The 26,654-nt window shown below is 46.8% G+C and overlaps 1 protein-coding gene across 1 annotated transcript; it reads right to left on the bottom strand.

Moving 5' to 3' along the window:
- Positions 1-433: 433 nt before the first annotated feature.
- On the bottom strand, positions 434-21,146 carry LOC101599832 (serine/threonine-protein phosphatase 2A 65 kDa regulatory subunit A alpha isoform). Its single transcript, XM_045133995.1, has 15 exons — positions 20,990-21,146; positions 13,500-13,590; positions 11,546-11,646; positions 10,278-10,510; positions 9,351-9,498; positions 9,089-9,244; positions 7,444-7,558; positions 7,271-7,341; positions 6,694-6,828; positions 4,811-4,984; positions 4,449-4,509; positions 3,619-3,773; positions 2,558-2,700; positions 1,013-1,104; positions 434-880 (listed from the first exon to the last, which is right to left on the bottom strand). The coding sequence occupies exons 1-15, from the start codon at positions 21,065-21,067 to the stop codon at positions 864-866; spliced, it is 1,770 nt and encodes a 589-aa protein (XP_044989930.1). The 5' UTR covers positions 21,068-21,146; the 3' UTR covers positions 434-863.
- Between the last annotated feature and the right edge of the window lie 5,508 nt (positions 21,147-26,654).

Below are 26,654 nucleotides of genomic sequence, written 5' to 3'. Positions count from 1 at the left end.
TTGTGCTTACAATCATGAGACCCCTCCCATAAGACCCAAGTGTCCCCAGCACATAGGTTTGTCCTGACTATCATGAGACCCCCTCCAGGATCAAGCCTCCCCAGTGTAGAGAATTTCCTTCAGAGGTGCACATGGAACCATCAGCCTGCCTGACCCCAGGGCTTGGCACTCACAAATCCAGGCACAACTAACTCCTATAACAGTACAAATCTGAGAACTGCCCTTGACTGTGAAGCTGAACTGCACAAGACTCCGTGGGCCTAAGACATCTCAGTGACCCTCTGCCCTGTGACAACTGTATTTCTGGATGGATCCAAGCCCTTCTGACTCTCAGCACATCTGATGTGACAGCTTCAGGACTCAGTCAACCCAGAGAGAAGGGAAGAGGGTATGTAGGGGGCGCTTTGCTCTATGGTGATGACCAAGACCAGAGGACTATTTCTAGACCTTTATTTCTCTATGAAAAGAGGAGAAAAGGAATAAAATAAAAATGGCACAGTTGACACAAAATAAACATGGTTGAAGGGAATGGAAGAAAAGATGGGTAAATAGGTGTGAGAGGGATCCCCACTACAGCAGCAGGAGCCTGGGATGCCCAAGTCTTTCCTCCAACATGGGGAGAAGTGGCTCCTTCCTCCCAAGGAAGTCCCACCTTGTACTTCCACAGCCCCTTGGGAAGTGGAGAGAGAGAAGTCTTTCCAAGCTACAGGGAGGAGAGGAGGAACCGTGCGAGGGGAAGGGTCCTGGGTCAGACCATGCACAGGAAGTGACAGTCAATGGCCCTGCACCATCTTCCCAAGGGAGGTGGTTGGTGGGACTTGGAGGGTGAACACCAGAGGCCAGCAATGGTTCTTCTTCCAGCATCAGGCAAGAGACAGAACTGGGGAAACAGAAATAAGACAGGCCTTGGAACTACTGCACTCTTCAAAGTTACAGTGCCACCCCTGTCCAGAAAGCCCATGCTCTTGTAAATAATTCTCTTGCCAGAGGTTCCAGACTCTCAAGGTCTTACCAGTCAGAGCCTCCTGGGCAAAGTACTTGACATCCACATCCTGATCCTGGGTCAGCTTCTCCAGGGTGGGTTTGACTTCACTCTGCAGAGTGCTAGAAGGAGGGGGTGTGGGGGATAGAAGGTAAGCCAGGCTGGTCTAGAGACCACAGTGGGGGGCACAGTTGTTACCTGTATCATCTTGATGGTGAGAATACTGAACAGCTAGACATCATCTTGTCAAAGTGTCTATCTTTTCCCTATCAATCTATGAGGGTTTTCTCTTTCCTTGCTACCTATAAGTCATTATTCTAGATAAATCTCTCATGTATTATAAGTGTATCTACCATGACAAGGGCTACCCATTTTCCTTAAAAATGTTTCTTTTTAATATAAACAGTTCTTCATTTTAGTGAAGGCCACCCTATCAATCTCTTCCTTTTCCTATTTAGTAAAACTATACCCATCCCAAGACATAAAGACAGTCTTCTACATTCACTTCTAGAAGTTTTACCTCTCTGGTATTGGTCTGAAAGTCAATTTCAAATTAATCTGTTACAGCACTGAGGCAACAATTCTATTATGTTGGCATGGACATTCAAGTGCCTCAGCATTTTCAAAAAATACAGGCATTTCTCCATCAAACTACAATGGTTTCCATAGTTCTATCTACTTCAGCTTTTATGTGCATTTGACACTGCTCCAGTGGGCAATATGAACATCCTTAAGCCCATACCTCACTGTTTTCATGGCAGACGAATTTGTCTGGCTTTGTTAAGATTATACTGTCTAATTCAGACATCTTGTACCACTACTATATTTCTAGAATCAGCCTATCAGTTTTCTATTAAGAACCTGTAGAGATCTAATGGGCTTACCCCAATCTAAAGACCATATATGAACATTAAGGAGGTCTCTCCAGACTTGTCAGGGAAATGTTTTATAGCATTCCCAAGAAATGTTATACATATTTCATTAAATGTATTTCTGGTCAGCTGTCTGTGGCATAATGACAAATTATACATAAATTATACACACAAACATATACTTATATACAGATACATACAAATTTATATATGGATACACAGATGCATAATGAAATATGGGTTAATTTCATTGTCTACTGATTTCTTGCTGGTATACTAGCTGAGATCCCTCTCTCATCTCTTTTATTCCATTCTGTGTGAAATGCCCATATGAATTCTCATTCTACAGTAGAGAAAACATATTATTTTATCTTTTTGTTTACTTTATTTTTATTTATTCATTTGAGAGACAAAACAAGGCAGAGAAAGAAAAGGCACGCCAGGGCCTCCAGATACTGCAAACAAATGCCAGACGCATGCGGCCCCTTGTGTATATGGCTTACTTGGGTCCTGGGGAATTGAACCGAGGTATTATGGCTTTGCAGGCAAAAGCCTTAACTGCTAAGCCATCTCTCCAGCCCAAGAAAACATTTTATAAATGGAAGGCACAGGCCAAGAACACAAAACAAGCTGAACCTTAAAATCCCTATGCTCTGTCTTCAGAGGCCGAGATTAAGATGGACAGCACAAGTTCCAGCCTCACCTGTTGTCGAGGATGGGTCCTATCTTCTGTAGGGACTTGGCCACATTGAAGCGAACATTGGCAACTGGGTCCCCAGCCATACGCAGAACAGTGGGCAACATGTGATTGGTGGTAATGTCTTGACCACAGACCTCAGACAGCACCTGAGTGCCAGTAAGTGGCAGAGAGACAATTATGCAAAACCCCCATGTCCCTTTTCTTTTGACCAGGACACTTAATCATTATCTGGCCCAGGGAGAAGGACTGGAAAAATGGGAGGCTCTGAGTCCAGAAGCACAACCCTACAGAATCTCTGCAGCTCCCAACTCCTATAACACTGTGTCTCCACTTGAGGATATCACACTCACTGTCCCTTGTCTTCTCTTCTACTCAGTGCTTGAAAGGTATTGATTCCGAGCCCCTGAGATCCCACCTTCATGAAGTGGTCTCCAAATTGTGGCACAGGAAGATATGTGTGTGTGTGTGTGTGTGTGTGTGTACACATATATATTTCCAAATCTCACCTTTCATTTCTAGCTCTGTACAGTAGCATGAAGTCATTATGAAATTACCAAAGTTGATACATAAGTACACTACATATATATATCTTAACTTCTAAGCACTACATGTACAAACAAGTTACTCTTTAAAAGCTGATGAGCTAGTCAATGTATCAGCATGAACTCCTCACAGGTGGGAAACTGAAGCACTAACTGGCTATGTGATTTAATGCATGTCAGAGTTGGAATTTAAGACTAAGTCTAACGCTAGAGGCTGTGCATTTAGCCAGTGCAGTGTAAGCAGATGTTCTCCTGCTCATCAAGAAAGCAGATATTTCTCACAATACTCTGCAGACTGCAGCTCACACACATCAAACATTCTAGTCCTAGACCTCTCACCGTCTAACTTCTGAGATCCTGGCGATGACACTTCAAGCTGTGGCCTGTACTCCCCTGGCATTCACCCTGACACCCCATGCCCCACCATTTCTCCATTTCCAAGCCATATGTGGACCCTCCACCTTCATGACCCTGGGCACTACAGATCCCCAGAGGCAGATGGGCAGCAGGTGGTGTGCTCACATTGATGCAGAAGAGGGTAGTCATCCGGTGCAGGTAGTTAGGGTCTCCAGACATGGCCAAGACCTTGGGAATGATAGTGGCATGGGCCCACTCCTTCCCAAACTTCTCCACCAGCTTCTTCAAGTTGCTGGTGGCCGCCTCCCGGATGGCATAAACTGCAGCAGGGTGAGGGTAAGGGGAGATGACTCAGAACAGTTCCACTCACTCCTGCTTACTTAGCATCCCCAGGCCAGGTCACACAGGAGTCAGCACACTCAGCCATAAAGAAAAACGGGACTCACTATGCTCCATCTAGTGTCTTCTTCTCATATAGGACCACCTGGCTATATGGAGCCAGAGTCATTATTTCCCTCAGTTATATATAAAGGGATAACTGAGGTTCTGAGAAAAGATTTGCTCAAGTAATTTATTTAGCACTTAGTACTTCAAGCTGTCTGGCAAAGACAATCATGGATGTTTATTTTTGATCACTAGAAAATCAGAACAATGAGCACTTCCCACAATGGCCTGGGGCTGGGATGAGAAATCCCATGTTTCACAGAATGAGTATAATGCTGAAGGATGGAAAATGACTTGCATAAGGTTAAGTATCCAGGAGTAGGGGACTCAAACCCAGATCTACCTGATAGGTGGCCCTACAACTCCACTATTACCAGACAACCCCTGGGAGACCTGCTATGTACCCCTCATAGTCTACACTTCTCTCGGGTTCTACACAGCAACAAAGTGGGTCCATGTGAGCATCTGATGCTGGAGGAATGTTTCCAGTCCATTAGTCTGTCCTTGTTAGAACTGCCAACTCCTCCTTTTATGCTGCTGGACAAACTTACCATGATCTACCAGCCAGGCCATGCACAAGGAGTTGAGTTTCTCATCAAAGAATTCCACACCCTACAAGTGAAAAGGAAGTAAGAGCTCAAGGAAGAATGGACAGGGAGAGATGCCAGCAAGCTCAGAAAAAGTACAACTCTAGATAAACCATCTACTCACCACTCCGCCAGCACCACCTTCCTCCTCTCTCTTACTGAATTTCATCTACCTTCTACAGACACATTTCCTGGGTCCAGTCCTCCAACTCCTCAGGCAGTTGTCACTGCCTAGACTAAGTCACCATGCTCCCAGTTAATACCACCACAGCCCTGAATGCTGTACTGGACTTGGCAATGTATCATGCCAAGGGCTCCTCACTTACCAGCTGTCCAGCCAGCAGAGGCATGTACTCAATGATGGCCAGCCGCACACGCCACTTGGCATCCTCAGCCAGTTCCACGATGGCAGGGAGCAAGGACTGAGAGAGCTGTCGAATACCAATCACCTCATTCACACAGTCTAGGTTGGAGATGATGTTCAGCCGCACCTCAGGGCACTGGGGAGAAAACAGGAGAGTTCAGAGAATGCCTGCAAACAGCAGCCCAACATAGGGCAAAAAGACTCACTTGTGCCTTGTTCCACACAACCATGCCTGGAGCACCCACTGCCCAAGCCCTGCTCCTGTCCCTGAAGACACAGGCACACACAAAGCAAGTAACAAATTATGAAGTGAAGCAGCCTGTCCATCTTCTATTACCACACGACGTGCTTACCCTTTCACAGAAACACAAAGGAAAATTAAGATTGTGGGGAAAATAAATGTGGATGGACATGATTCTGCTCCAGTTTCAATGGCCTACTACCAGGGGGAGAAGGGGTGTAAGGCAAGGGCTCCTTTCTGAGTACAGCCTGCAACAAGAAATACACATCTAGACTCAGAGGTAGTTGAAGGCCATGAAACTGAGATGGGAGCCATCTAGTGGGTGATGATGGTGTCTGGCACACAGAGGGATTAATGTGTGGGAGCTTCCCTCCATAACTCCTGAAGACCACAAGCACACTTCATTCATCGGTCTCAATACCCAGCACTCTGTGGCCCACGGCAGGCGCTCAATACATGTCTGCTAAAAGCTACACATGTTTGAAATTGCCCAACTCTAAGTATTCTAAACTCTGAATTACAATATATATAAACCTAATCTTCCATAAAGCAAATCAACATTTGTAAGAAAAGACACATAAACACAATGAATTTTAATGCCTTTGCGACCTGGACCCAGCAGGCACCCTTAAGACTAAGCAATCACAGGAAGAGCTGCTACCCAGGACCTCACACATGAGTAAGAGCTGCTGACGCTGCTGACTCACTTTCCTCTCCTCTAAAGTAGGAGCTGCCTGTGTGGCCACCTCTGTGCCAGCCTGGAAAGAACAGCTATGTGCATGTGTCTATGATACTGTCATCAAGTCCATGAGAGGATTTAGAACAAGTTCATCACCTGCTCTCCTGGCCTTGACAGCCCTTCCTGTGGACTCCACAACCACCTCCGGCTGCCTCACTCACCCTTGCTTTGCATGGCCACACACAGGGTTCTGACACATACATCTCTGGCAACTCTACCACCTGCTCACAAAATCAAGTACAAACTCTTCTCCCAACAGTCTCCCCGAAGATGTCTGTTGCCCTCCACGTTATCTTGTGGTCCACGTTATCTGAAGAGCAAGTAGAGTTACTTGACTGTCTCTGACCAAAGGGGCACGTGGAGTTGACAATGGGCTTGCCCTGGAAGGACTAGGCCTACCACTATCAAACCCTTCTTCAGCACCAGAAAATCTTGAGCCTTACTCAGACCATGAGAGCTGAGGTCGCAAGGTTATCCCTCCAATGGAAGAACAACTGGCTGATGTGAGAAATAATCCTGTCTTGTTCAACCCACTGTATTTTTGGGGTCTTTGTTACTCTACCTTTACATAAACCCTAACAAAACACCATGATCCCATCATCTACAACATTATACTGGTACCCTAAGATTATCTGTTTACTCCTCTCCACTGTCAGGCTCTGAAGGTCCCTAAGGATCAAGGTTGACTTGTTTCTGCTTTCTTCATGTCCTCAACTTTCAGGAAAAGGACCAGTAGAGTGAAGACTCACAAAGCAATGCCTGACAGAATTAGTGAGCACATATTTATGGCCATAATCAAAAAGATAAGAAGGCAACAGTCCACCATGATTTTGCAAACGGCTGAGAAGCATTCGGGCACCCTTACCTCATCCTTCAGCTGAGCCAGGAAAAGGGGCAGGAGGTGCTCAATAGTGTTGTCTTTGCCAAGGATGGGAGAAAGGCCCATGATGACCGAGGCCAGTGCTGACTTGACGTGTTGGTTGGCATCTGACACGAGCTCCTGAGAGGGGAAAGCAGGGGCAGTCACGGAGTCAGGGAAGCCCTGGGGTCAGGGCAGCTCCTACAGTGGTAAGGAACAATACCGAGAAGACAGCCTGCTTGGGCACTTCTTTCTGACACAGCCAGAGAGGTTTAGAGCCAGGGACATGACAGTTCTTGACAAGTGCCCCTTCTCAGAGCTCTAGGACCCCTGTGCCCAGCAGGCCATATCCCACTTCCAAAACTCTATGGCTGAGGGCACACTCGGGTCTCTGAAGGGCAAGTACACCCCTGAGATCTGAGATCAGTCTCAACCCTCATATTGTGCCTACTGCCAGAACCCAGTTACTCTGTGTCCCTACAGGGCTGGGAATCTAGTTTGTAACTGGCTGTCCCTAAAACCCGGTCTCCACCCTCTCCCTCGGACAGGCTAAAATCCTACAAGCAAGTGCCCCACCCATTACCTTGATGCAGGGCAAGATCTGGGTCATGATCACATTCTCACGACAGTCGGCTGAGAGATTTTCACAGAACTCTGGGTGGAGAGAAAGAGGAAGCAGACATTAGACCTGACTTCCTGGTCAACCTGTGACCCTTTGGATGTCCACCCACCTGTGTTTTCATCATGAGCACCAACCTTTGACCTTGTGGGAGGCTGCGGCCCTCACCTCAGCCTCACAGTCCTTCATCAGGTTCTGGAAGGCAGGCACTAGGTCTGTCTTGGTGATCTCAGGTCCCACGGCTTTCTGGAGCTGCAAACAGGGAGGTGTGGTGTTGGTAGAGAAAGTGAGACTCTGCCAGCAAATGGGCAAGTGAGTATGTAACTCAAGTAAGGGGAGAAGAATGAGGTTAGGCCAGAAGCTTAGAGGATCTAACCCTGGGCAGCGCTCTTCACCTCTCTGCTCTGGCTTCCTCAGAGGCAGAATGAAGACTACAAGGACACCTCCCTCATAAAATGTAGTTTACATGCAAAGTGGCACATTTCCTTAGTGTTCAGGCTGTTTTTGGATGGGTTTCCTGTCATTTCACACAAAACATAGTAATACAGTGGTTCCTACTTTTTTGTAATTGAAATAAGACTGAGGGGCAAAAAGGCACATGAGCTCGGCCTGTCTCCTGGGTCTGCTCAAAGCTGCCTCTTGGAAGACCATATGAAAGCAGGATGACTCATAATAAAGGAATAAACAAGTGAAACCTTGAAGAGCCTCATGTTATCTTGGGCAAAGACTGTCTTTTATTTACCTACCATTTTTTGCTTGCTGGGAGCAGCACTGTTTTAACAGCTGGGCAGTGCCTGTCCTCCTGGAGCTTTTACTACAAGGCCCAGTAGAGCTTGTTTCTGCTGCTCAGTCAGAAGGATCCACACAGCCTATCTCTCTGGCCTTTCCTACATACACATCTGCATAACCAAGGGGTCTCAACCGTCTCCAATGTGCACAGGGAACAGTAGCTGGAATAATTAGCTTTCCAGTAAAATCCAGGGTTGATCAGCTTCAACACAGGAGAGGGAGCTGACATTCTTTCTGATATGACTACCCACATCCACTGCTCGCTTGCACTCTCTTTCTGAACCCTAATATTCAAGCTTTGAATGCTGCTGCTTGTCCTCACTCTAGCCTCGCCTCCTCTATGCATGACTTTGTGCTGGGGCTTAGTTCCTGTCCTAGCTCCCACCTACTCATTAGACTGGCCCTAGCCTTGAGACAGCCTGCTCATTGAAGGCCAGGAATGTATGTAAGTCACTGTGCCCCAGGATCTACATCAACGAGGTAGTGCTCAAAAACCACGGGACTGGGAATACAGTACAATACAACAATAGGCAAGTGCTCGCCTAGTGTGCATACAGCCCTCGCGAGGTTCAATCTCCAGTTACACTAAATAATAATAATGATGATGATTTTTTTTTTTTTTAAAAAAGAAAAAGGTTTGTGGGCAAAGGAAATTTAGAGCTCTGCAGAAAGAGTACCATCCTAGCCGTCCGAGGCCCAGGCCCCTGTCCCAGCTCCGCTCAGACAAGCTCTTTCTTTGGCTGTGTTCTTTGTTTCAATAAACAAAGTTCCACCTTTCTTCAACGGAGCATGAACTTGGTGACAGAATCTGTACTACAGCAGTCCAGGCTGCTGCATCCACACCCAGGGCTAGGACAGGCAGGCAAAACCCAACAGGATGCACAGAACTCTCACTGTATCGTGGGGGCCTGACGAAGCACACTAGCTCCTATATGTGACATGACTTACCCAGCGTCCCCACCTGTGGGGTGATACCCACAGTCCCTCACCTACCTCTGTGAACTTGTCAGCCACCATGTAGCGGACACGCCAGGACTTGTCTTCAGCAGCCTGGCGCAGGGTGGGCATCACCAGGGCCTCCAGGTCCTCCTGGGGCAGAAGCTGGGCAATGTTCACACATGCCTCCACAGCCAGCAGCCGCACCGAGTCCTGGGGAAAGCAGGGGACAGGAGGGCAGCAGAGGTACACTTAGCTCTGGGTTCTGCTGCTTCCAGAGGGGCAGGTAAGGATACGGTGACAGCTGGGACAGACGCACCTGCTCGTCAGAGGCCAGGTTGGAGAACATGGGGATGATCTCACTCTTGACGTTGTCCAACTCCAGGACCTTAGCAAACTCCCCCAGCTTGGAGGCTGCGGCCCGCCGCACCATAGGGGTGTCATCTGAGCATAAGTTCCGGAAGTACCTGGGGACAGAGAATGGGGCTCAGGAGGACATCTGGAACCCCAAGGCAGTGGGAGGCAGCAGGGTAGAGCATACAAGTCACTGCTGAGGTGCTGGGATCAGCTGTGTGACCCGTCATCTCAGCCCTATAAAATGGGACTGTCAGCAACAATACATACCACACGGGTCTACATGGTCTCAATGAGATCACATATGGGAGATGCCTCAAGCAACAGGTCTGCACACAACAAATCTAGTCCAAGGTAGGTGCTGAGCACTATAAACATGACCATAAATAATGTTCAACTAAAACGCCACTAAAGGCCTTCCCTTTCAGTAGCCACGTACATCAGCTACAGAAGCATGGGAACTAATGTGGACATCTAAGTGTGTGCAGACTGCTATACGCTGTGGAGTAGCAGCTCAGGGCTTCGACTTCCTATTGAAGTTTGAGGGATGCAGTAGATAGCAAGCAACTCCAAGGTATATCTCTGAGGGTTCCAGACCTGAGACAGGCTGGAGATGGCACCAGACATCATTTGCTATATGGTTTCTGATCCAAGTAAACTATAAACATTCTTTTCAATCTTGGCAGGAATCAACAAGAGCTTAACTCCCACTATGGCAGACCAGGCCAATTTGCTCAGGGACATCCAGCAACTAACAACAATGGCAAGCCCCTCTGGGGGCTGATGAGGTGGGGGCTGCTGGAAGGACTAAAGGACATTAGAGACTGAGTAGCCTCACAGGGGCTGAGGTAGTGAGGAAGGCTAGCTGCCAAAGAGAAGGGAGGGGACTCACTGTCGAAGTTCTGCCTTCACAGCACTGGACACTCGGGGGTAGCAGACAGAGAAGAGGCCGCAGGCTGAGGTGCGGGAGGTGAACCAGTCGCCACCCGCCAGCCGCTTGACCAGTGGCACGAAGTGGGCCTCCAGATCTGAAGGCGAGTGCTCGTGTGAGATGGCCCGCAAGGACTCCACCGCTTTGTCCCGTACAACCGTCTCTTCCACTGTGGCCAGTGACTCCAGGGGTGGCTGTGGCAAGAACATGTGCTCAGCAGGCAGCTCCTTGGCCCATGGGCCTGGGGGCTCACAGGAGAGTCTGATCACTCATACTTTCTTTCCTCCAGCAAGCCTCCCTTGAAGTTCCTACCTACTGAAGGTGCTTGACAGAGCTTCCCCGGCATCTATGAACCTTCAAGGCTTCCACTTTGGGGGACTCCACATCCTAGGTTTCAATAAGCATCACTTATGCACTTGTGCACTGTGTCACAGTCAGAGTCACAGCGTTGTGCATATGCAGGGCACTCATTCTGACTACATGAATTCTAGGAAGCCATCGTGACACTGGCTTCATTTGAACAAAGAAATCTGGGTCTACAGAACCTGCTCCAGGCTAGTAATAGCTACATGCCAAGATCTAAAGGCACACCACTTGGCTGTCCTTTATTTTCTCCCAAATGGCAGGTCCCTTTACTATCTGACCCTCTTCAGGTTCCCAGCTGTGATGCAACACATGGATGCACAGCGTGCAATGTGCTGGGGCACAGAAGAGCTCAACGGATAGCCCTGGAACCCAGCTGTCACTTCCTAGTGGTGAGTCCTCAACAAGCCACTCAAACTCTTGGTCCTCTAAGTGACCAACTAGGATGGATGGAACACCCCACTGTAACAATGACAATCAGCTCTCTGTTAGTACCTTACTATGTGCCCAACTGGTATGTTGACAAGATTCTTAGTCAAGTTATGAAAGTGGGCTTCAATGCCCTCCCCCCAAATTTACACAGGGGCTCACAGAGAAGTTAACTCTCTCAAAAGTCACCCACCTACATGTGGGGCACCAGCTAACTATGACACTGGTTAGTAAGCAGCCTGGATGACCAGAGCAACGGCAGCAATACTAGATTACACACTACGGACTTGTGGGTAATGTGACACCCAGGGCATGTCTACTGGGAGGTGGTGCCCAGCCTCCCCTCAGTGCTCCCCACTCCCCCCCCTGCAGACAGAGCCACAGGTCTGCCCATAGATCAGCAACAAAGTACAGGGATTCCCGTGCTTCACACTCACCAGCAGGCAGTGCACATACTCAGGACCTCCCACCAAAGTGGTAAAGGTTCCCAGCTGTTCTGCCAAGGCCAAGAGGACCTCATCTTCATCATAGATGGTATCTGTGGACCAAGACACACTTCAGTGACTCACACTTGGCACAGGCAGGTGTCACTGTGTTCCATGAAGGTTAGCACCCAGGATCTCTCAAACTGCCACGCCCTATCACCTGGATAGCGAAGAGTGACACACACAGCTGTGCTGGCCAATACAACAGAAGCTGACTTCTGCTCTTTTCTGCCCTGTGCTAGGTGTGGGAAGCTGGAGTGTTGATACCAGCACTCTTGAGCTCCCTCAGAAGGAGCAACAAGACTGGACTATGCAGTGCAGAACATGGTACATGGTGCTTCTCTGGCCGGGTGAAGCTCTTACCCACAGCACTGCTTTCTGCCAGAACTTCTCATTTGCTAGGGAAATCTTTTCCACATTTTCAGACTTGGTTCAGCTGCTGCTTCTTGGAGAATTACCAGGAAACCCTGAGACCAAGACAAGCCCTTTACCTGGACTCAATCTCATTTCTCCCTATCACTTTTACCTGAACCCTGACCACAGGCCATGATCACATGCATTCAGAACTGGCTGTTGAGTTTCCTTATTCTTACCAGAGCCTAGCATAGCAAGAGCTCAAATCAGCTTGCTAAAAGAATGAATGAATGTGGAAAGAAAACTACTCCACAGTGACAAGAAAGCTCAAAGCCCTCTCTCAAGTTCCCACCTCTCTTCTCAGAGGCCAAGGAACCTATTGACCTCTGGCAGAATGTGCATAGTCACTGGAACTTACCAGCATTAACCTTTCCAGAGCACAGACTTAACATGGGCAAGCCAAGGAGAATGGCCTTGGGAGAAACAGTCCAAGTCTGCAGACACCTCCCTATCAGACTTCCAACTTCCAATTCCTATTGCTTAAGGCACCCAGTTTGTGGCATTTTGTACCAAGAAAACTAATAATACACATAGTAAATTTCCTTTGGTAAAATCAATTCTGAATGTTGTATAGTTGTGAACTCAGGCAGCTCTGTTCTATCTGAAACATTATCACCTCTTGAAAGACACAGTGTATCAAGTAGCTATTCTGAATACTTTCCAATGGCTGGACCCAGAGGAGAAAAAATAAGCATTATCTGGAATCCCAAGGATTTAAAAATATCCTCCTGAATCACGGGTTTAGGGCATTCTGCCCAGAGTCACACACATAGACACCTTACTCCACAGGTGGTGTTCAGGCATACCTGCATTCCTGGTCATTAGCTGTGCCATGCTGGGCAAGAATGACCTCACTAGGTCTCAGTTCCCCAAGTGCCACATGGAAGAAGGGCAAAAGTCATGGCCAAGATATAAAAGCTCCCCTAGTCACCTTCAAAGAGCCAGACCTCAGGCAAGTGAATCACTTCACCTTAATTTCCTCATTTACAATGGGACAGTAGTACTATCTGCCTTAGGGCATTGCTGTGAGACAGACTGGGAGAATGGCAATGGTAATGTACATTTAACAGTCCAGGCACTATTATAAACACTTTATGGGAGCTAACTTGTTCTCACAAAACATGATCCAGCACATATTAAGTATGTAATAAATGTCAACAATACTGTGTGGGGATTACCTGCATTTTATAGGCAAAAAAATCAAGGAGCAGTGATGCAAAGAAACTTGCCTGAGGTACCAGCTAACAGTCAAAGCTGTGGTTCAAACTGGGTTCCATCTGCTTCTAGACTCTTCACCAGCACCTACTGCTATTATTCCAGACCAATTTCTCAAAGCAGGACTGCACCTGACCTTCCCCACACCACTGCCCTCACTCCATGTAGCACAGAGCAAACTCTTACAATTGATCCGGTTATGATATGGTTTCTGGCTCACCTAGCAGAAACCATCCTCCAAACAACCCCATAGCCCTGTGACTCCAGAAGTCCTTACCTGTAAGGAAGGGCAAGAGCTCACTTCGAGTCCTTTCCACTCCAAGGGCCAAGGCAATGGTGGATAGCTTCTTGATGCTATTGAGGCGAAGCTAACAAGAGAACAAGAAGGGAGAATGTCAGGAATCCAGGATTCAGCGAGTCCCGCAGCTCTGGAACAAGTCAAGTCAGCCACTGTAAGCCTTGCTCCCATGCATGGAGTTGCTCAGGAGTAATTTAGTAATTACACAGCATGCTATTTTATAGTCCTGAGTAAAGCATTAAATCACAGCAATGACAGCAACAAAAGCCAAAGCATCCTCTGGTCTGTCAAATCCAACACCACAAAACTACACTTTCTCAGTTCATGCTATGACTCTCCCCTTCCCAGACTCCCAACTCTCTCCTCCTCTCCTGTACTGAGCTATGGGCTAACATGCTAAGCACCACAACTTTTTAGTAACAACAGCCACACCTCTAGCAAGCTAGCTCTAGGTCAGGTCCTAAACCAAGCACGCACACACCTATGATGTCATTTTAACCATCAAAATAACCTGACGTGGTCAGAGCTAGTCTCACTCAGTCCCTTTTTACAGAGGTCAACACTCAAGAAGCCAAAGTTCCTCTGAGTCAATGAGGTATAAGGACTGGAAACCGGTAGTGACAGAGCTGGGCACAGTGGCAAATTTAACTCCAGGACTCAGCAGGCTGAGGCAAGAGGATCCTGAGTTTGAAGCCATCCTTAAATATATACTAAAAGTCTCAAAGGAGGGAAGAAGGGAAAACAATAGTATTAGCCTTAGCAGTACTAATAATACAACTAGTATAATGGGACTGAATAGTAATCCATGATATTATGATATATACGTATTTATATTTGAAAGGAGGTATCACCATTTCCACCTTGAAATTCCCTCCACATTGTAGACCCTAGAAATGAGGCATGGACAGTCTAATCTTCCTTATTTTTTTCTGTCTTGGAGCTGGCTACAGCGGAATTCTGTCACATATGACATAAAATCCTAAGAACCATTTCAGAACGGATCCTGTTCCATGCTTGACAGGGTGAGATGCTACACAGAGACCAGAGGGAACACTGAAGTACACAGGCCTTGCCAGGGTTCCTCACCTAGTCTATTTACACTAACCAGATCATATCCTTTTTGTTTGATCACATTGGGACACAAGGTTCCCTGCTTCAAAATACTCATGCATTAGGGTCTGCATAAAGAAAAGACTAGGTTATGGAGAGATTCCATAGAGAGCATGAAAGGTCAACACTCATTTTCCTATACCTGGTCCTTTGTAATAAGCCAGTAAACGCATTTCTCTGAGTTCTGTGTGAGACCTTCGAACAAGTTAATCAACCCAAGTAGGGAGTATGTGCAAACCCTGACTATCCAACTGGTCAGAAGCACAGGTTTAAACAAACAAAAAGCCCAAGATTTTAAGTAGCTTTTAAATTGAGACTGGGGGAAAGACTGTTGGGAGCAATGACCTTAACCTGTGGGAACTGTCCCCAGGTTGTTAGCATCAGACCTGAACCTTGCTACTGACTGCTACTGCAGACATGCTTCATTGCTAGTGCTAAGACACCCCACAGCACCGCTCACAGAACGGGTGACCGTGTGAGAGCAGAGGACAAACAGGTAGTGCATCACACTGCACGTGAAGAAATACATCCCAGCCTAACGCCTGGCATCTGTGAGTGTAAATAGTATCTTTGTAGATGGGTTTCAGTTTCAGTTCAGTACTACAAGGTGAGATCAAGTGCGGGTTGGTTCCAGACCCAAGTGTCCTTCTAAGCAACAGAAAAGGAGAAGACACATGCACAGAAGGCATGACCATGTGAAGATGGAGGCAGAAGCTGGGACGACACATCCAAAGCTAAACACCAACAACTGCTGGTAGCGCTCCCAAAATAGGAGATCTATGATACACATGTCCCTCAGGTCCTCCAGAGAAACCAGCCCTGCTGACACCCTGACTTCAGAGTTCTGGTCTCCAGGACTGAAAGGACATTGTTTGGGGTGACTTACCACAAGAGTGTTAGATAACATATGTGTTTGGCTCACACAAACAGCATTTACATGGTGGGTTCTTAGTTGATCCTCTCCACACTAGGGATGAAAAGTGAGCCTAAGGATGCCCATTCCACCCTCTCCACACCACAGAAACGAATGTTCAGAAAAGCAGGTAACTGCCTAGGCCAGCACTGAGGGCTGAGGTCCAAAGCCAGGGGCTCTGAATGCATAGTGACAGTCAAACCCTCCCTGTGCATTGGTTCATCCTCATAAGGTACCTCTTCGACTAAATACCAGGGCAGTCCCAAGAATGTCAAGACACCATGCTGACAGTAGAAGGCAAGGCCTGGAGTAAGTGGGCACAGATGAGCACACAGGAGAACCCTCTTCTGGGAAGGAGAAGAACAAAAGGTAGGGGCAAGATGAGGAGGGTTTCCCACTGCCTTTTCTGTTCCTGGGCACATGCAGCTAGGAAGAAATCTGCAAATGAATGAGGGCCTGCACAAGTAGGGTTTTGTTGTCAGGGGCTGCAAAAGGCGGGTGGGGGGGGGGGCTCTTTCAACTCACAAATGATGAGAATCTAATAAAATGCTATGATGAAGACTACAGCTGGGCAGTGGCAAAAGCCTGTAATACCAGCACCTGCAAGGCTGAGGATCACAAGTTCCGCAGGCCAGGCTGGGCTAAACAGCAAAATCCTACCTAAAATGAATAAATAAATGAAGCAAAATGGGGCTGGAGGGATGCCTCAAAGGTAAAGAGCACTTCCTGTATAAGCATGTGGGCCTAAGGAGACATGAGAGACTGCTGCTGCTTAATCCCCAAAACCCACATTACAATTGGGCATGGCCACATATGTCTATAACTCCAGCCCCATAGAGGATGAGGAACCTGTAAGCTGTAGGCTCCAAGATCAGTAAGAGACTCTGGCTCAACAACCAGTGGAAAAACTATCATGAGTGAGCACACCCCACCACAGGTGAGCACATGGGTGCTGCAAGAGCACATGTATGTGCGTACCATACACAAAAGCAAAAAAATAAAACAAAAGTTAAATACCAATTTTCTCTTTCAATATCACTATTCCTTTTGGACCAATGAAAGGAGGCCTAAAGCTCATTCCAACAGCAAAAAAAAAAAAAAGGCTTAAGGATACAGTGTGAGACCTGAAACTTATCTTCAACCCAAAGAAAAATATGCAGAGATCAACCTATGGAAAGATAAAACAATATGGATATAACACTGTAACACTTGATTACCTGATAGAGGTAAAAGGCAAGACCCTATTGCTGAAGACACAACAGTTTGTGGTCACAGGTCATGAAGTTCCACACTCAAACTGAGGGAAACCAGTTCCATCTGGCTAGCCCTCATGGTGCTGGAAAGCACTATGAAAGTTGCTGGGGGACAATGGACACCATCAGCAAGAGTAATCAGGGGACCCTACAAGCTATGAAACCAACCAGCCAGGTAAGAAGTATACATGTGTTCAACAGTGGCACACAGCCTCTATGCGTAACCAACTGTGGTGGTTTGATTCAGGTGTGGCCCCCACATAAACTTAGGTGTTCTGAATGCCAGGTTTCCATCTGATGGAGATTTGAGAACTAATGCCTCCTGGAGGCAGTGTATTGTTGGGGGCAGGCTTATGGGTGTTATAGCCAGTTCACCCTTGCCAGTATTTGGCACACTCTTCTGTTCCTGTTGTCCACCTGAAGTTGGCTAGGGGATGATGTCCACCCTCTGTTCATGCCATCGTTTTCCCTGTCATTATGGAGCTTCCCCCTCAAGCCTGTAAGCCAAAATAAACCTCTTTTATTTCCCACAAGCTGCTCCTGGTTGGGTGATTTCCACCAGCAATACAAACCTGACTGCAACACCACCTGTTCTTCCACAGGACATGGGAATGCTCAGCAGGGGAGCACTTACTCTGGTACCTGAAATAAAGTCGTCATAATCCCATGAAGAGAAAACTCAGACTTCTCCACAGAGAAGTCCCCACTGTTCTCTGAATAAAAACTCCTTCAAATAACTATATAGATTCTTTTTAATACAAGCTGCTCTCGGTCTTGGTAGGAGAATGTTTTATTTTGCAAATGGCAGAGAAAAATCAGGAGATCCAATAGACATCAATACATTAAGAAAAGATAGAAAAGATATGCCTACCATAAGATGTGCCATCTCTACCACACCTGCTGGGACCCACAAGAAATTGCAGAGGAAGTAGATATATGAGTAGCAGTAGTAGGTCCCACTGCTAGCCTGGCAACCAGCTCCAGGGAAATGGTAACAGACACTGTAGTCAATCAAAACATGTTGAATCAGAAAACTAGAGGTTACAGAGAACTCAACATTTCACCAGCCTAGATCTCAGGGACCACTGTGGAAGAGGGGATGGAAAGACCATAAGAACCACAGGGTGGGTAGAAGTATCCCGGGCCACAGTTCCCACAGCAAGAGACTGACTGAGGCCTTAAGTACCCAACAGTGAGCACCAATAACCCCACCGAGGAGAGCCCTTGGGAAAAGTGGAAATGAGAGCCGGGCGTGGTGGCGCACGCCTTTAATCCCAGCACTCGGGAGGCAGAGGTAGGAGGATTGCCATGAGTTCAAGACCACCCTGAGATGACAGAGTTAATTCCAGGTCAGCCGGGACCAGAGTGAGACCCTACCTCAAAAAAAAACCAAAAAAAAAAAAAGGAAAAGTGGAAATGGGGGAAAGGGAGTATAAGACCACAACCTTTGTAAAAATAAATAAATTATAGTAAAACAAAACAGTGGTCACAAAAAACAATATATGGCAAACACTAACAATCACCAAATCCAGATGGTAAGTATATAGGTGCTCACTGTACTGGCCAGTAAAACTTGTTCTGTGAAGTGCTAGTACATGTTTGCAGCTATGCAGAACATACACCAGTCTGTGCACTACTCAACTGTGCCCTTGCAGTTCAACAGCAGCCCAGCCACACAACCAGGCATTATGTAAACAAACTTCTATGGCTGTGTTCCAACAAAAATTTACTTGCAAAAGCAGTTAGTGGCTAAATTTGGTTCACACAGTATTAGTATTCATTTTTCAATATTCTTATGTCTGAATGTTTTCAAATAAAAAATTGTTGGGAAGACTGATATTGCCACCTGTTTTCTTTCCACTTTGTCTTTAGGTTAAAGGGATGATTGTGTTCCTCACTCAGCTAGGCTACAGGGAAGAACATGGGCCAAGGCCACAGATGGTGAGCAGCAGCCCCAAAGCCACTGGAATGGTGGCAGGGGACAATCACAATCACATTCATAATCATGGAACAATAGTACACAACATCTACTGACTGTTTCCTGTGTGCCGAGTGTTGCACTAAGGTCTTATTTCTAGAATCACTTTTACAGGCAAGGGTGCTGATACAGAAACATAGACAATTGCTGGAAAGCAATGGAGTTACAAGGATAACCCAGGTTGTCTGACTTAATGTCAACATCACAGTCAATGAAGAATGATGCTCAAGAGCTGTGCGTGTGAGCTGTCACTTCTCCCATGGTGGGGACTTGGCCTTGGAAATACTAGTTGTGAATCTGGGAACAATGTCCATTGTTTTCTGTAGGCAGATGGCACTGTGAATGCTGAAGAGAGGTGGCACACAGCCACACTGCTTCAATTCAAGGCTAAGCTGTTTATGTATCAGCTACAAGAGCTAAGATAATTTTCACCAGGGAAATTTAGATTTCCAGAACCAGAAAATAAATTTGTTATGTAACTAAATTGGAAACAAATTGGCCAAAGATAACCAGACTCTTTTTGCCTCTGGCTTAATTTCTTACACAACTTCCCTGAACCTCAGAAATAAGACTCTCCCTCCCACTCCCAGGTAGGGTTTCCTCTAGCTGAGTCTGACCTGGAATTCACTATGTAGTCTCAGGGTGGCCTCCAACTGAGCAATCCTCCTACCTCTGCCTCCCAAGTTCGCCACCACAAATGGCAGAAATAAAGATTTTTTTAAGACTGGAGACTATACATACTTGTGGATGCATGTGTACAAGTATGTGAGAGGGCTGACCTATGAATTGCAACCATGTCTAACAGCATCCCTGACAGCTACCCACTAGAGGCAGCAACAATCTCCCAGTTATGGCAACCCAAAATGTCTCCAGACACTGCCAAATGTCCCGCAGTGGGCAAAGTCACCCTCAAGTTGAGAACTACAGCCAGTGTGTCTACTTTGTTTCTGCATGGCTGGTCCCTCACCTTATGACAGTTCCATTTCCAAGTCCTCATCCTTGAAGGAGCCTCCTTTAGCTTCTTCACCCCACTTCGTCCATTTTCTAATTTCTACCAAGACTCACAGCTTAGTTTCCTTGCCTCAGTCAGGATTTTGCTTCTCAATATGACACCCCCTGACAACTCTGTATACAATTCTTCCATTTTCTCAATAAAGGGTGTCATGTAGTCCAGGCTTCCCTTCAACTTGTTTTGCACCTAAAGATGACCTTCTGATCCTCCTGCCTCTACCTCCTCAATGTTAGGATTACAGGTGTGCGCCACCACGCGCAGCTCCGATGTCTCCTGTATATCCACAACCACTGCACGTAGGTACTGAGCAAATGAATTTACACAATGACCTTATAACTACAGTAGTACTCCTGTTTGGTGGAAGAGAAATTTGCACACGTCAGAGAGCAAGCAGTGGAAGAACTCCAGCCCGTCAAGACACTGACATGAAAGAGTCATAGAAACGAATCTAGGAAGCTGGGCCCGCTCAGGTTACCCAGTGCACCTTGAACAATTTTACAAAAGAAGAAACTGAGGCATAAGGCGAGGTCCCACTTCAATGTCAACTTCCCCAAAGACAGCTAACGTTTACTGGGCCCTAACAAGAAGCCTATTTTACCAGCTGAGTTCTTCAACCACCGAGGGAAGCCAGGACTACTATTGGCCCCTATGTCATAGAACACTGAAGCCAGGGGCAATGAAATGATGAGCAAGAGGGGTGTCGTCCATCAGCAGATCGGTCGCGGTCCTGCGGTCTCAACTGGGCTCAGAGCCCCTGGGGTCACCTTCCCCCCTCAGCACACAGGCCAGGCCGCTGGGCAACCTGCCCTGGGCAGGGCGGCGGGGGCGGCGAGGGGCGGCGGGTTTCTCCGGCCTAACTCCCTCCGGCGCGGGTCCGCGCGGACGGCCACTTCCTCAGGTCTCAACCAAAGCTCGGCCGCAGGGAACCGCAGGACTGAAGGGTGACCTCGGCGACGGCCTCCGCTGGGCCCCGCCGGGCGAAAACCCTCCACGTTCCCCATCCCAGGAGGCCACTTCCCCGACCCAGGGCCGTTCACGGCCGGCCGCCAACCTCCGCGCCCGCCGCTCGGCCCCGCCCCGGGCCGCAGACCCGGATGCCAGGCGGCGGCGCGCACGCGGCGGGCCCGGGACCCCGAGGCGAGCGGCGCCCGGGCCGGCCGCCGGTCCTCTGCCCTCCTCCCCCGCCCCACGGAGCCTGCGGACCTGCACGTCCTCGTTGCGCAGCTCGTCGATGAGCACCGCAATAGGGTAGAGCGAGTCGTCGCCGTCGGCCGCCGCCATCTCGGCTCCGTCCCGTTCCTGTCACTCTGCGGCCGGCGCGGGGACAGATCCGGGCTCCGGGGAGGAGGAGGAGGAGGAGGAGGAGGAGGAGAGGCGGGCGGGCGGGCGGGCGCCAAGACGCTCTACCGGGGCCGCCCAACCGTCATTGGCCGGGCTTAGCCGCGCCGAGGTGGGACTTCTTTGGTCCCAACCAGCCAAGTTCCGCCCACCAACCATTTGCTATTGGTCGAGCGAACGTGATTGGCTTTCCGAAGCTCGCACTAGAAAGCCGGAAGCGGAAATGAGGCGGTATCTTAGCGACCGCGGTTGTACCCGCCTACGTCGCCGCTAGCAACGGTGGAGATGGGCAGCTGTGGTTGTCCAATGAGGTCGGGAGTTGCGGGAGGGACGCCTGCCTTCTGGCAGCGTGAAGAAGGCCTGTAGGTGCGGGTGCTGGTTGATGCGGGTTGTCGGGTGGGGACAGGCCGGGCTGCGTGCTTCGGATTGTCGGGTTGTAGTGCCCTGATGAGAGGACGCCAGGGCACCGCGGCCTGGGGAAGGAGCCATCTAGAAGGAGCCAGGCCGCTGGGGATCGCCCCTCTCAACAGCCAGACCCCAGAGCTCTTGATGTGATCTGACCTAGAAACCTCTTTGCCCAGGCCTTAGGTAGCTAGTTAAAATCAGCCGGCTTTTTCAGCTAGTTACACGTTAGTGGGCTTGAAGGTCATAAAGGAGGGACATTTTTCTCATAATGGGCTTTGGGCCTCACCTGACAAGTGTCTCTGTTAACACTGATTTTAAGGAAGGGCCAAGTATCACGAGTGCCCCACTTTAAGATGTAGAGTGCCATATGAATGGGAGAAAGGCACAGACAGCAGGACTTTGTTGAGGCCTGTTAAAGGAAGACGCTTTCCTCTTGGTAAAAGAGGGCTATTTATACAGGTTTTTTTTTTTATTTCTTTAATTACTCTATTACATGACATTATTATTATTATCATTATTGTCAGAAGAATGGGAACTCAGTTTTGTCTTTGTTCTTGGTGGAGACATAGCTTTCTGATTAGGAGAAGGACATACCATGCCCTGCCCTGGACTGCTGTTTAGGAAACACCTTGGTTCTAGCAACTTTTAAGAGTATAAAGTAATGTGTAGCTTGGCACAGTGGTCTGTGTGAAATTATCCACTCTCTGGGAAAGCACTTTCTCCTGCTGTGGTGCAGCTATACACATAGTCACCCTGAACAGCCTGAGGAGTTCCCCAGTTTCTCTAGACCTTAAGTATATTCTGTCCCTCTCCTCTCCTCTCCTCCCACTCTCCCTCTTTCTCAAGGTATAAAACCAGGATTCATGGTATAGATGCTGAAAATAATTTCAGGAGACAGTGGTATGAAGGAGACCTGGATCTTTTATTAAAGATATCTTTTTAAAAAAATATTTATTTTTATTGGATAGTGGGGGGGGTGGGATATGAATGGGCGCGCCAGGGCCTCCAGCCACTGCAAAGGAACTCCAGACGTGTGAGCCCCCTTGTGCATCTGTATAACGTGGGTCCTGGGGAATAGAGCTTCGAACCTGGGTCCTTAAGATCTGCAGGCAAGCACTTTAACTGGTAAGCCATCTCTCCAGTCCCTGTAATAATATTTTAACTGTACAGTACAATATTAATAACTCAATGCCCTATTTTATAAGTACATATCCAAAACTTTTTTATCTTACATGAATGAAATGCTATCAACACTTTCCCATTTTTTCCTCTCAAAATCCTAGCAACCACCATTCTATTTTCTGTTCCTATAGATATGACCATTTTACAGCATATATAAGTGAAAATATACAATACATGCATTTCTGTGTCTACCCTAGTGGTCACACTGTTGCAAATGATAGAATTTATTGTCTTTTGAAGGATGAATAATATTCTCATGTGTGTTTTCTTTAATGATGAGCAATGAAAATATTCATATATTGGTGACTGTGACAACGAACATGGGGGAAAGATGTTTGAATATGAAATGTTCCTCATAGACCCATGTATTGAATTATTTGTCCTAGAAGATGGCATTACTTTGGGAAGTTCTGGAAACTATAGAAGATGTGTCCTTAGTGGAGGAGTAGATCACTGGGCATGTGACTTTGAAGGTTATACCTGGATCCCATTCCTTTCCTGGCTATTTCCTTACAAGGTGAATTTCTTCCATATATTCCTGCTGGTATGATGTTTTCCTCAGGCTCATGGGACCAAGTGACCCTTTGAAGTTTGATTGCACTGGCTGAGACCCTAGTGCCAATTCTATCACTCTCTCTTGCTCACTCCTCACATTAAAAAAAATGGTCAGTCTGTTGCCTCAAAAAAAAAAAAAAAGAAAGAAACCTTATTAGAGAGCTAGAGATGGCTTAGCAGTTAAGCACTTGCTTGCAAAACCTAAGGATCCATAAGGATTGGACTTGTCAGATCCCACATAAGCCAGACACACAAAATGATGCATGTGCAAGGTTGCACATGCATACAAGGTAGCTCATGCATCTGAAATTTGATTACAGTGGCTAGAGGGCCTGGTGCACCAATTACCTCTCTTGCTCTTGCTCTCCCTCTCTCATTAAAAAAAAAAGTCAATCTGTTGAGCTTACTGCAAAAAAAAAAATTACTAGAAAGTCTCTTATGTTAAATATTCTTTACCCCAAAATAAAAAAAAAAAACTAAAAGACAAAGAGAGTAGGAGAAAACCTTTAGAAGTGGTAGATTTGTTTAGAATATTTATGTGATGATAATTTCATTAATAGATATTTATCTACACACACATCATATTCATATACTCATGTACCACTCATACCTCAAAACTTGGTTTTAAAAACTCCAATGAGGGGTTGGGTGAGATAGCTCAGCAAGTAAAAGCACTTTCTAGAATCGTGAGGTCCTTACGGGTCCTGTGAGGACCCAAATTCAATTTGGCAATACAAAAGTAAACAGCTAAGTGTGGCCACATGCTTCTGTAACTCTGGTCCTGTGGAGAGCAGAGACACGAGAATCATTGGGGCTCATGTAAACTACAGAAGTCCATGTTGAGAGAGAGAGAGAGAGAAAGCGAGATGGACTCTTGTCTCAAGGAACTACATAGATGAGCAATGGAGAAAGGACACCCAGTGTTCTCTGGCATCTGTGTACTGCAAGTACATCTGTACATATGCATGCATACCACACACGCCCCTCATACTGCATGTACAACAAAAAGTCGACTGTTTTATACATCTGTTTACTGCCACACTTACAGGTAAGAAGTTCAAGTAGTAGGTAACTAATCAAGGAAGTTAAAGCACATCTGGGGGTTGTTTCTAAAAGGTAATCATCAGAGGAGTTTAAACACAAAAGAGAGAGTTTGGGGTTCATCCAACCTAAAGTAAAGATTGAGAAGACTTAGGAAGGAATTTTGCCAATACTTCATGCAGAGTGTCTGGCACAGTGTTGCCTTGCTGGGAGGAAAACTGGTGTGCCAGCATAGAAAGAACAGAAAGGAGTACGTAGCAGGTAGCACATGAGGTTAATGACCAGTATCCTGCTGGGAATAAGCACTGTGCCCGTAAACATGTACAGAATGGGTTAAGATTTCAACTTTAAACTTCAACACCCACCACCTAAACCAGCAAACAGAAAATAAAAGAAAAAGGAAGAAATAGACTATAAAATGTGGGGGAGATGGACCATGGGAGGGAAGAACAAGATACCAGGATATCAGGGTAAGGAGCTGCATGGCTAGAGGAGGCAAAGTTTTGATGTCTCACTGGCAGAAGGACTTGGAAGATAAAGAAGTACTGAACTACAGATGTCACTTAGTGGTAGAATACTCATGTGCCAGGTCCTAAATTCTAGTATCTCCTCGAAAAAAATTATTATGAAGTTAAGGTACTATTCCCTATTCTAGCAGAGCTAGAATCCAGAGTGATAACCCTGCTTCAAATGAGGTGGACAGGCAAGTGCTGATTGATAGATGTCCTCTCGCCATCACATTTGAGTTATGACACATGCACACCTGCACTTACAAACACACACACACACACACACACACACACACACACACACCATTCCCCTCTGTCCTACACACAGGCAGACATAATAAAATGTATAAAAATGTTTAACTCTCAAGGGGATTGCTAGATCCACCTAATTATAGAGAGCCACAACCTCCAGCTGAATCAACAGAGACCTGAGCAGGGCATAGCCCCTCCTTAATTTCCCCTCTTAGACTATTTGTGCTATCCTCACCTTGTGTCAAAAGCAGTACGTGCTTTAAAACAGTCCACAGCAGCCTCCTTTCTTCATTGTCTGATCTTGTCCCCTATTACCATGCTTTTTTCCCCCCTATATTTGATAAAAGAGAGTGGCTCCTGCCAGGCATGGTGGCGCACACCTTTAATTCCCAGCACTCAGGAGGCAGAGGTAGGAGGATCACTGTGAGTTCAAGGCCAGCCTGAGACTCCATATTGCATTCCAGGTCAGCCTGCACTAGAGTGAAACCCTACCTTAAAAAAAAAAAAAGAAAAGAAAAGAAAAATTAGTTCCCAAAGCATTTCTACTTGGATATAAATTACACCAACATTGGTTAGGCAGGGCTACAGTGTCTCCAGCAGAGCCTGTTGACCACTGGATACCAGCTTTACGTTTTGTTATTACTTGTGTCTTTCTTTCTTTCATCATAATCCTAGAGTCGCCCCTGACATGCTGCACTCGTCACAGCATCTAATGTCTTAGTTAAATCCAAAATGAAGTGGTACTAGTGAATGTTTGATATAATTAAAGGACAGAGGTGGAACAGTTGGAGAAGAAAATACGTGATTTATTTCATGGTGGGGATGATCATACTGGTCAACAGGAGGTGGCACAGAGCTCCCTCGCTTTTATATCCTCCCCCACTCTACAGAACTCTGTAGTGTTGCATCACTGTGTGATGAGACCTGGAACTCTCCATTGGAATGCATACACCCAGCTGCTCCAGAGAAGTGCCAGACACAAGTACATCTCATTAAGAGTAAATGTGTCTGTATTCTTAGGATACGTAGTGTCCATGACTGAACTCAAGCTGCTCCATGATTCTGTTGCTACCTCCTGTGTGGTCTAGAGTTTCTTTGAGTCTACTGTTTAGAGTCTACTGTCTAGGAATCGTTTTTTTTTTTTAACCAATATCTGAGGAAATCAGAAACACAAATATGAGGACATGAAATGTGCACCCAGAATAGACCATATTTTTATTCCTCTTTGTACTTAATAATAGCAGTGTTAAAGACGCTCGAGATCAGACTTCCAGGAGAATGTGGTGTAGAGAATAAACTTGGCCAGGGAAGGAGTCAGAAGTTCTGCCTAAAACTTTCAGTCTCTGTGTGTGGTTATGTGGCTCCAGGAATTAATCTCAGTGTATTGGAGAAAATTACTGAGGGGTACAGAATCCTTGAGATAGAGGTAGAGTGTAGGATAATCTGTTCACAATTAACTTTCTTTTTCTATATCTTTGTCATTTGCCTCTAGAAAGGCTACTGATTTTTGTGCATTGATTTTGTATCCTGCTACTTTGCAATAGGAGTTAATCACCTTCAGGAGTTTTGGGATGGAGTCTCTCGGG

This window comes from Jaculus jaculus, chromosome 14, assembly GCF_020740685.1.
Source record: "Jaculus jaculus isolate mJacJac1 chromosome 14, mJacJac1.mat.Y.cur, whole genome shotgun sequence".
Taxonomy (NCBI): domain Eukaryota; kingdom Metazoa; phylum Chordata; class Mammalia; order Rodentia; family Dipodidae; genus Jaculus; species Jaculus jaculus.
Note: the sequence above shows the minus strand (reverse complement) of the source record. Positions and strands in the feature narration are given on the sequence as shown.